The 11,864-nt window shown below is 36.1% G+C and overlaps 1 protein-coding gene across 2 annotated transcripts; it reads right to left on the bottom strand.

Moving 5' to 3' along the window:
* Positions 1 to 443: 443 nt before the first annotated feature.
* Positions 444 to 7,780, bottom strand: LOC306885104 (keratinocyte-associated protein 3-like). Of its 2 annotated transcripts, XM_079441444.1 has the most exons (7): positions 7,649 to 7,779; positions 6,748 to 6,941; positions 5,313 to 5,372; positions 5,190 to 5,219; positions 4,564 to 4,755; positions 1,043 to 1,189; positions 459 to 766 (listed from the first exon to the last, which is right to left on the bottom strand). In XM_079441444.1, exons 1-7 carry the CDS (start codon positions 7,659 to 7,661, stop codon positions 605 to 607), a joined length of 798 nt encoding a protein of 265 aa, XP_079297570.1. In that variant the 5' UTR covers positions 7,662 to 7,779; the 3' UTR covers positions 459 to 604. The 2 variants fall into 2 exon arrangements, with proteins under 2 accessions (XP_079297571.1, XP_079297570.1); XM_079441445.1 differs by lacking the exon at positions 5,190 to 5,219 and having other exon boundaries at positions 444 to 766; positions 7,649 to 7,780.
* Between the last annotated feature and the right edge of the window lie 4,084 nt (positions 7,781 to 11,864).

Below are 11,864 nucleotides of genomic sequence, written 5' to 3'. Positions count from 1 at the left end.
TCATGTTTAATAAATTATTTTTTGTAGATCAGGGTGGAAAAACACTTAATTTCCCAGAATGCAACAGAGATCGAGAGTGACTTTTAAATTGAAAGTAACAACCAGGATTCAAAATTATAAATATGTATAAAAAGTATAAATATGAATATGATATAGGCCTATGAATATAAAGAAATTAAAATGCTTATTAAAATTAAGTGAAATTCAAAGAAACTCATATTAACTCATTTTTAAAGAAATCAATGTTGGCTTCACATTGTTTGAAAGTCTTGAAGTTGATAGACTTTATATTGTTTTATAGTATAAGATATTCGCTAATGATACAGTTTAATAAACATACATTATTTAGTATGTTTATTAGCCTAAATTGTTTTAAGATTTTGTGGAAATTTTGTCGTTAATGTATTTAAAACCTGACATGCACACTTTCTCTAGACAGCATAAAAGTTTTTAAATATGTATGTTTATTGTATTAACACAAAGTGACGATACATGAGTGACAAAACAGATCCGACCTGTACAAGCACCAATGTAACATTTCTTCAGAAGGGTTTAAAATGCATTTGATCCCTGAATGATGCCAGAGCCACGGTCCGGTTCATAATCAGATCCAGATACTGGACCTCTCCAGCGCTGCGCGGTTGAACGGCAATGTGGAGGGGAGCTGGCGGTACTGACCGGAGGACACGGAGCGGAGCAGTTCCTCGTCTCCTTGGCAATGACGGGACGGGGGTGAGCGGGGCTCGGCCGCTCTTGGGGTTTTCATCTGAAATTGAGTACAGTGATGCCGCTTTAGAGTACAGTATGACTGCAGTATGAGTCACCGAACACATGCCACTCTCTCACACACAGGGCACCGCGAGTCAGTCACACACGTGCTAGTTAGTACTCTCTCAAGCATCTATTAGGAGGACCGCATGAGTTGTCAGATGTACAACTGAAGACTCACAGGATGAGTCCACCTACGCCAAAGCGCTGATTATTTTTATTAGTGCAAATCTGAGCTCCCTTGAGTACCAGTGCAGAGCCGGCCAGCACATACCAATCTGCTCTCATCTTGTAAACGTTGTTTGCGGAGACACCAGGGCAGACCGAGGTAGGAGATGGAGACCTTAAATAAGCGGTATGAGAACACCATCTCCACTGAACTCATTAGTATCAGCGGGACCCACAGGACTATCGTGGTGCTCTGAGAAAGAGAGAGAGAGAAATATAGAGATCCTTCATTTATTGCATATTTACTGAATACACTGCATGGGTGATCGTGACCAATGCACTTTTTTACTGTTTAAAGTTAGTCCCAGAACAATTTTGCATTCCCAGCCTTGCTGTAACCTTCAGTAGGCTATACCGTTGTTTTGTTTTGTACAAACAACAAGAGTATAACCAAATATGTTAGGGGTAGCCTATATAAGAAAACAAAAATTGAAATACATTGTAGCCTACATCTTGGTTACACTACAATAAGGTTCCTAACCACATTGGTTAACATAAACTAACAATGAAAAATACCTCAGAAGCATTTCTTAATCTTTAATGTTAAATTCAACATTTACATTATTAAAATTAAAAGATAACAGCCTTTTCACATTTCCTGGCTTCTCAGAAGCAGAAGTCATCATTAGTTGGTATAGGTGAGCAGAAATGATAACAAATTCATTTATTTTATTTCGTTTTTTGGGGGCATTTTCATTGGCCCTATAAAAGAAAAAAATCATGTTAATGTTACACATCAAATAATAATCATTACAAAATGTTGCTAGAATTATGATTGACTGATTGTCATCAGTCTGTGAAAAGGGTGCATTATGTAATGGATGTGAGCTAGCATGAGCAAACATTTGCATTTTTATTAACTAATGTTAACGATTAACAAATGCTGTAACAGATGTAGGCTATTACTCATTGCTAGTAATGTAATGCATTAACTAATGTACTAATGTTAAATAACAGTAGTTAATGTTACCTTATTGTAATGTGTAACATCCTAAACTATCGCATATTGCTTTGTATTGTAAGTTTTTACTTTTAGATATTGTTTCCAAAAATATTTTAATGTCAGTTTTAAAACATTTTGACATAATGAGCAAACATAATAATTAACATAATGAGCAAATATAATAATGAAATAAAGAACTAGATTTTTATCACCATCTAGTGCTAACACTGTACATCACCTTTTACAAAATTAACAACAATCTTAGCTTCTTTTTGTAAATAATGCTGTACATTATGCTCACATCATAAAGTATTTTATTTTATGTTGTAAACTAACCCATATAAAAGTCACCTTGATATCTGGTGTGGATGCAGCATCATGCAAAAGCAAACGCTTACAGCAATGCCATTGAAATGGGTTATTTACAGTTTTCCATAATTAGTTTATTCCACTAATGTCCAATAATGGCGGGGTTACTGAGATAAAACAAGTAATTTTTTGGCTGATCATGTGATCTTGGCCCCAATTAGGCTACTGATATGAATGTAGGCAAAACAATTTTGAACATTCACATTACTATTCATTTCTCTATGTGTAAAACTTTTTAATGAGGAAGAAATTACTAAGTGCACTTTTAATGAGTAGACACTGCACATTGTGAACAAAATTATCTGGTTCAACGTGCTCCTTTGAACAGCTTGAATAAAAATGGGGATTATGACAGAAGAAAATGTTTTTTCTACAAATGTGCACATTTTTTATTTTAAGTTAATGAGCACAATATGATGAAATCCAGTGGAAGAATATTGCATCAGAAAAGCTCCAGTTTAATACTGTCAGCTCTGGCAATTCCAATAAACCACAATTTAGCCATTAAAAAGTTAATATTGAAGTTTCGATATTACGACACAGTTTATAATCACACTCTCATACCAAACCAACTGCGCATTAAACCAAGAGCCTTGAACCTTTATCAGGCTGACAACAACTTTGTGAACAGAGAATATAGACCTTAGTCAGGGTATAGTGCCATATTTAATTTTTGACAAGAATGAAAGCAATGCTGTGAGGGACAGAAGTACAGTGCGTTTAATGAATTTGTACTATAATTTACCAACATAGCAATTGTTCAGCTGACAAAATAACTTTCCAACGAAACTTTCAGTAGGCAAAAACATCTTAACCTCTTAAGACCCTGGGGCCTCATATGAGGACATTATATTTTAGTGAATTTCTCTGAGACTATACATGCCAGAGTTTTACGTCTGGATGTCCTGTACAGAGCACATTCAGGGCTTTTCAGAGATACCAAATGATTGGATGTTTCACCATGCATCACTTCCTCTACTTGGTCTTCAAATATGTCTGAAATTAATTTATTGACACCCTTATGGAAATATGATAATATTTTGTAATTATCATTTAAATCTGTCTAATTTTTAAATTGTGTGTCATAAATTAACATCTCAGTAAAATGTTATGGGGCTTCAAATCAAAATATGACTTTCTGTTACAAATAGGACGTTGATTTCATACATGTCCTCATATGAGGACACCGGGACTAAAAGCATAGACATAACAAATGAATAGGGAAATAAATTATAATTCAATATTCTATGAAATATTATATATTATTATGAAAATCTGGTCAATTATTACTCCCATTATTATAATTATTTTTTCATTACATGTTGCCCTAAAAACACATTAATATGCAAATTAGATTTAGTTTATAGATACATTATATAATGAGATACCCCATTTATGGCCATTTTACACACATTTTGCATAAAGAAAAAAGTAATATCAAATCATTCTGTTATAAAATAGTTGAGAATCATCTTTATACAAAGTTTGGTAAAAACAAAAAATCTTAAACTAAAAATGTATTAGTAATTAAAAAAATCTATTGTTTTGCCCATGCATGTTCATTCATGTCTTTTTAGTTTTTCAAAGAAATTGAGTCCCGATGTCCTCAACCGAGGACATAGTATAACTTATGAATGAAATATCATTTTTGATTAATATATATATTTTTTTTTACATTATTCTAAATGCTCTAAACTATTTAAAGGCATGAAAAAACCTCGGATCTTAAGAGGATAAAACAGTTTTGAAATTAGTGAGTTGTGAAAATGATATGATATGGTAGGCCTACCTTTATACTTTGAAAAAGGTTTTTTCATCTATAAATTCAACCTAATGTGTTCCCTGACTAAGGTCTGTATTGCACAAAAATGAATGTTTTTAAGTATGGAGAAAAATAGCGTGTGAAATACCATATCAATATATTTGTATATTTTTTTATGATGATAAAATATCATTATTTATTCACACATTGCATTGTTATTTAATACATTTTAATGTGACAGGGACAATTAGATATTTAGCTGAACTTTATCTAACGTGAACTTTAGTTTGAAGTTAATTGACTGAATTATTGTATTTTTGTTTAATATAAGCTTGACTGAGGTAAAGTAGTTCTACTGCAGAGCCCTTGTTAAAGATCACTGCATTAAATAATTTATAGACAATTACTGGTGAACCAGAAACTTATTTGAAATGTACATATTATTTTTCAATAGTCATACACTATTTTCTCTCATATCTCCTTTGGTACTTACAAAAATACGCGTGGGATCAAAAGGACAGTCATTGGCGATGGTTAGGTGACTCCTGACATCACTATAGCCACAGAAAGCGAGTAATCTCTTGTCGCCATGAATGATTGTCTTTACCAAGGACACCATCAGTCCAATTACTGAAGCGGCAGCCACTAGAACAGCTACAGCACTTGACACAAACAGTGACCAGGTCTACAATAGAAGAGAACTGTTTTAGCAATATTAGCAAAGAACAATCAACTCAAGTGCAAGGCAAAGGATTTGTCCTTGCAGGCTTCTCTGTATCACAGGGGTTTTGTAAATTCTAAGCTGTGAAGGCACATGCAAGCTCTCTGACAAGCCAGTGATCAAACGCTAGTGAGCTCGACACAAGCCCTGATAAATGAGAGTGGAAGCAGGTATGTGCCACTGAGGCAGAAAGACGCAAGAAAGAGAAAAACATACGGCGAAAACTGACAGAGAATTCACAAACACATAAATCAATGACAGCACTTTCTTGGGCTTGTTCTCTTTGATTCTTGAAAGAAACGTTTTGAAGTTCCTCAGTTATTTGAGAAACCATGGTGGACCAACATATGATGACATTTGCAGAAATTATGAATTGAAATTATGAAGGGAAATATGACCTGATATATGAGAGGTTTCTTGGCCTTCATCTGTTAAGCATTACAATAGAATGTGTGTGGGTTTGTTTACAAAATTTAAATTACAGTTAAAAAATAATTTGATTACTAGACATTTTTACTTACCAACCCCCTGTTCTTCCTGTTTTTGGACAGAACAATAGTCAATATCCCAATAATGACACCCTATGGATAAACATAACAATACATTAATCCAATTTATTCTTGGCCCCAAAAATATCTGAATGCACATATATTAACATATATTCAAAATCTCATTTCAAAATTAATGAATGCCATTGTTCTAAAAAACATGAAATGAAAACAAATCGAATTTCTTAAAGAACAAATAGCACAAGCATATATTTCAAGTAACATGTTTCACAAAAAGAAGTAATGGTTGTGAAAACCTATTAATTGGTTTACGGTAAGTTCCTTTACTATATACGGTAAAAAACTCTATTGGACATTTCATGTAATTTTACAGTTAGTGATTTATACCCTTTTGGATTTATACCCTTCAAACTTTATCACCTATGGGTATGAACGATGAAGCACCATTTAATGTAATGTTATAGTGGTGTAATTGTTTTGAATGATGTGCCGTTTCTATTATGAATTTATAATGAGTTTGAGTGGTTATGGAGTTTTGACTGATTGGTGTAATAATTTGATGCTTTTTGAAGACAACGTGTTGTTTATGTATTTTAGATGATCTTGTGAATTTGTAGTGGGATCTTTGTTGGTTGTTGTAACTATCATAATTTGTAACTGTTTACGATGTGATGTTAATTTATACTCCTAATGAGCTTAATTGTTTACAGATGGAGCTTCGTTAAGTGGTCATGTGTTCATCTTAAAAGAGATGAATTTGAACATTTGTATACTCCTGATGAAGGTCGTGTGACCGAAACGTTGTGTTAATAAATATTACTTTTTTGCAAGTTACGATAGTGTGCGGGAATTGCTTGTCTGTCTATGTAATTTTACAGTAAAATACAGTTTTTGGAAGTGGAAAAAAAATGTATAATTTGTATAATAATGTATAATAGTGGAAAAACCATTAATTGACATTCCCAGAATTCCTTGCGTTACATTTCACATTAGATTTTTTTTTTCAGTTGAAATAACTGTTTCTTCTTAGTTTTTTCTTACCAGTCATGTCCTTTATTGGTTGCATGCTACATCTAATGTTGTTAGATTAATGTTTATTGCATTATTTCAGTATCCTGTGTTTTGTCACGATGGTGTTTAGGTTTTGTGTGAATAACACTGTGCACCTTCTATATATGTTAGTACTTTCTTTCTCAGCTTGTGGAAGAGCTGTTTTTGATGAGCTTTGGTTCATCATGTGACTTTCTCATCACCACCTGCTTTTGGTGGTTATCAGTGTATTACCAGCAAAAGGTAATACACAGATTTCAGTATTTCAAAACGTTGGTATATTAACATTACATCAGTTTTTTTTACAGATTTTACAGATTCTTTTTTCCAGTGAACGTTTTAAATTATAAAAAGCATTTGGACACCTTCTGGTTGTCAAACATTAGTAGTGCCTCACCAGCAGGCCGGTTGCCAGGGCGATGACGTTCGAGATGGCGCTTTCCATGGCCTGTCCCCGCTGGAGGCTGAAGTGTCTCAGCACCACACCATGGACCAAAGCACCCAGCAGGAAGTTCACATGCCCTACTAACACCATACTAAGGCCCATCTTCATCAGCCCCTTCTGCTCCTCCAGATTGCCACAACATACCCCTGAGGATGGAGAGCGAGAGAGCTGATGGGATACCAAATGGAGCCAAGAACTCTTTGCTGAATTTACTGTCAGTCTATGAATTTACAACCTCTCAACAACATAAACTCTGAGTTAAGACTTAGAGAGAAGACAAGGGTCGTATTTTGACATGGCTATGCTGACAAACGTTACAGATATTTTGCTGCTGTGCTCTGGAAAGGGCTGTGAAAGCTGAAGAAAAGATTAGAAGTGGAGTAGAGCGGTGTGGGTGGACATCATTTCACAGCAAATACAAAGGCTCCGCTGATCCACTGAGGACAGGGTTTGGGCTGCAGGAGAGATGCCACCTCAGTTAATTATTACACACTCTGTACACTCCACACAGCAAACTCAACAGATAATGGTTAGACTTTTGGGAAAAGAAGAAAGTTTGTGACAGCGCTGATGAGGGAGAATCAACAGTGATCATAAATTTTAAAAATGATGTTCTAAGTAATAAGTATTGAAGCCTGTTGTTTGTTTGGTACAAACATAAACAGACCTCCTATAAACCACACGCTTTACAACGTATGAAACAGACTGTGTATTTAAGAGACAAATGCATATTGAGTACAACTATTAATTATAGCTTTGTCAGTATTACAAACAGAATGAAAATTACCTGTCATTCTCAACACAGATTTAAATTCGTGCATGAAGATTTATTATGGTTGTCTCAATAACTCACCTGAATTCCCCATTTGAAAAATTTCCAGTCTAGTTTAAGTCCTCGGTTAGGTCATGGCACTTCTGAATATATTCCAGAAGAGAGGAGCTTTGCCTCCTGTCACTACTGTCCCGATCACACATGTGTTTGTGTGCAGACTGAAGGAATGTGCCCCTGATATTCCCTCAGAGGCTGGGCAGTCTTTAGGGCTGGTGAGTTTATACATAATTTGTCACTGATTAGTTGACCTGTTTTAGTATTCTGAATAATATTCAAACAACTGGATTTGGTTTGTCTTTATGCAATTCATAATCGCACAGGATAATAAATTATGTAGATTCTCTCCCCAAGAGGGACACAGACATAACAAAGGAGAGGGAAAAAATGCTTCTTTTGGAGAACATATTGTTTAATGTTTTTGAAACAGATTTGAAACAGGTTTAATGTTTAATGCACTATGACACACACACACACACACACACACACACACACACACACATATATATACAGGTCCTTTTCAAAAAATTAGCATATTGTGATAAAGTTCATTATTTTCTGTAATGTACTGATAAACATTAGACTTTCATATATTTTAGATTCATTACACACAACTGAAGTAGTTCAAGCCTTTTATTATTTTAATATTGATGATTTTGGCATACAGCTCATGAAAACCCAAAATTCCTATCTCAAAAAATTAGCATATCATGAAAAGGTTCTCTAATCGAGCTATTAACCTAATCATCTGAATCAACTAATTAACTCTAAACACCTGCAAAAGATTCCTGAGGCTTTTAAAAACTCCCAGCCTGGTTCATTACTCAAAACCGCAATCATGGGTAAGACTGCCGACCTGACTGCTGTCCAGAAGGCCATCATTGACACCCTCAAGCAAGAGGGTAAGACACAGAAAGAAATTTCTGAACAAATAGGCTGTTCCCAGAGTGCTGTATCAAGGCACCTCAATGGGAAGTCTGTGGGAAGGAAAAAGTGAGGCAGAAAACGCAGCACAACGAGAAGAGGTGACCGGACCCTGAGGAAGATTGTGGAGAAGGACCGATTCCAGACCTTGGGGGACCTGCGGAAGCAGTGGACTGAGTCTGGAGTAGAAACATCCAGAGCCACCGTGTACAGGCGTGTGCAGGAAATGGGCTACAGGTGCCGCATTCCCCAGGTCAAGCCACTTTTGAACAGAGAAGCAGCACTGGACTGTTGCTCAGTGGTCCAAAGTACTTTTTTCGGATGAAAGCAAATTTTGCATGTCATTCGGAAATCAAGGTGCCAGAGTCTGGAGGAAGACTGGGGAGAGGGAAATGCCAAAATGCCTGAAGTCCAGTGTCAAGTACCCACAGTCAGTGATGGTCTGGGGTGCCATGTCAGCTGCTGGTGTTGGTCCACTGTGTTTTATCAAGGGCAGGGTCAATGCAGCTAGCTATCAGGAGATTTTGGAGCACTTCATGCTTCCATCTGCTGAAAAGCTTTATGGAGATGAAAATTTCATTTTTCAGCACGACCTGGCACCTGCTCACAGTGCCAAAACCACTGGTAAATGGTTTACTGACCATGGTATTACTGTGCTCAATTGGCCTGCCAACTCTCCTGACCTGAACCCCATAGAGAATCTGTGGGATATTGTGAAGAGAAAGTTGAGAGACGCAAGACCCAACACTCTGGATGAGCTTAAGGCCGCTATCGAAGCATCCTGGGCCTCCATAACACCTCAGCAGTGCCACAGGCTGATTGCCTCCATGCCACGCCGCATTGAAGCAGTCATTTCTGCAAAAGGATTCCCGACCAAGTATTGAGTGCATAACTGAACATAATTATTTGAAGGTTGACTTTTTTTTGTATTAAAAACACTTTTCTTTTATTGGTCGGATGAAATATGCAAATTTTTTGAGATAGGAAATTTGGGTTTTCATGAGCTGTATGCCAAAATCATCAATATTAAAACAATAAAAGGCTTGAACTACTTCAGTTGTGTTGTAATGAATCTAAAATATATGAAAGTCTAATGTTTATCAGTACATTACAGAAGATAATGAACTTTATCACAATATGCTAATTTTTTGAAAAGGACCTGTATATATATAACTAAAAGTCTTTCAAATCACTTGAGACATTTTTTTATTCACAATAGAACATAGGAAACATAACAAATGTTTAAACTGAGAAATTTTACACTTTTATCCACTATGAGCTCATTTCAAATTTGATGCCTGCTGCAGGTCTCAAAAAAGTTGGCACGGAGGCAACAAAGCTTTGTCCTAGGGCTGAAAAAGCAAGAAATTTTGAAAAGATTCAGCTGGGAGAACATCTAGCAACTAATTAAGTTAACTGACATTAGGTCTGTAACATGATTAGCTATAAAAGGGATGTCTTAGAGAGGCAGAGTCTCTCAGAAGTAAAGATGGGCAGAGGCTCTCCAATCTGTGAAAGAGTGTGTAAAAAGATTGTGGAATACTTTAAAAACAACATTACTCAACGTCAAATTGCAAAGGCTTTACCAATCTCATCATCTAAAGTGCATAACATCATCAAAAGATGATTCAGATATACTGGAGAAATCTCTGTACGTAAGGCACAAGGCCCTTCTATCATTGACATTACTAAATGGGCCCAGGAATACTTGCAGAAACCACTGTCAGTAAACACAATCCGCCGTACCATCTGCAGATGCCAACTAAAGCTCTATCATACAAAAAGGTAGCCAAATGTGAACATGGTCCAGAAGCAATGTCGTGTCCTGTGGGCCAAGGCTAATTTAAAATGGACTGTTTCAAAGTGGACAAGTGTTCTATGGTCAGACGAGTCCAAATTTGACATTCTTGTTGGAAATCACGGACGCCGTGTCCTCCGGGCTAAAGAGGAGGGAGACCTTCCACACTCTAAAAAAATGCTGGCTTAAATACAACCCTATGCTGGGTAAATATTGGACAGAACACATGCTGGGTTGTTTTCAACAAATAGTTGGGTTAAATGTTTAACCCAACCTTCTGGACAGTAACCCAACCGCTGGGTCTAAACAACCCAATCGCTGGGTTCGTCCATATTTTATCCAGTGCTGGGTTGTATTTAACCCAACATTTTTTAGAGTGGAGCGTGTCATCAGCGTTCAGTTCAAAAGCCAGCATATCTGATGGTATGGGGGTGCATAAGTGCATACGGTATGGGCAGCTTGCATGTTTTGGAAGGCACTATGAATGCTGAAAGGTATATCAAGGTTTTAGAGCAACATATGCTCCCCTCCAGATGATGTGTATTTCAGCAGGACAATGCAAAACCACATACTGCAGCTATTACAACAGCATGGCTTCATAGTAGAAGAGTCTGGGTGCTGAATTGGCCTGCCTGCAGTCCAGAGTGACAACTTTTAGTAACAGCTGAATTCATTATAATCTGTTAAGTGTAACAAAAATAATTTCTTCATGTGTAAAGGACATGACGACATAAAATGGCAAATAAATTATTTTGAATAATTTTAATTTTATTTTGAATGCGGGCCATATATAAAGTATGACAAATACATCACAGGCCTACGAAGCAAGTAAAGGAAGAGCACCTCAACCCCTGTCTTGTAAAACAGAATGAGTAGAATGAGTCACATTTTACAGATCTTTATGTTTCTGTCCTGTGTCGTAGAGTTTAGCGCCCTCTGTGCATTAGAAGCGGTACAGCGGTTCTCTGTCCACGAGGCACAAGCATCATTACCAAGTACACAAATGTATTAAATACATTAGATCAGAATGTCTACAAATATTTTTTCTAGAAAATAATTTTTTATTTAAAATCTAAATATTGCTATTATTGGTTATTTAATATTTTGATGGATTTAACATGCACATAATTCAAAACTGTTACTGACTGGTATTCATCATGAGTTTACAGTACAGTACAATCTGCAGTGTGTTATACTGAAACCGTACAATAAATATATCATGATGTACTTTTTGCATTTGTACTGATATATGATACTGTATTATGGCACATTTTGTTTTAGACTAAATAACACAGCATTGTAGTCATAAATTGAGTTTTGATCAGGACCAGAATGGTTTTGTCTTTGGATCATGCACAACAAGCATTCATCTCAAACAAAGCATATTAATTTGGGGAAGGGAGGAAGTCCAGTTCAAGGAATAGCCAGCAGCACTAATAAAGTCTGAGGGAGGATGGTCAGCAGACTATAATAATATTGTCTCCTGGATATTATCTAGATTGTCTTTGCAGGCCAGAG

This window comes from Barbus barbus (assembly GCF_936440315.1).
Source record: "Barbus barbus genome assembly, chromosome: 19".
NCBI lineage: Eukaryota > Metazoa > Chordata > Actinopteri > Cypriniformes > Cyprinidae > Barbus > Barbus barbus.
Note: the sequence above shows the minus strand (reverse complement) of the source record. Positions and strands in the feature narration are given on the sequence as shown.

Excerpts from the sequence above, each read along its gene's own strand:
- LOC306885104 (XM_079441444.1), bottom strand. Across the intron at positions 5,373-6,747 it reads CCCTGGCAACCGGCCTGCTG|GGTGTCATTATTGGGATATT; the intron begins GTGAGGCACTAC and ends GTTTATCCATAG. Across the intron at positions 4,756-5,189 it reads AGAAACCTCTCATATATCAG|ACCTGGTCACTGTTTGTGTC; the intron begins GTCATATTTCCC and ends CTTCTATTGTAG.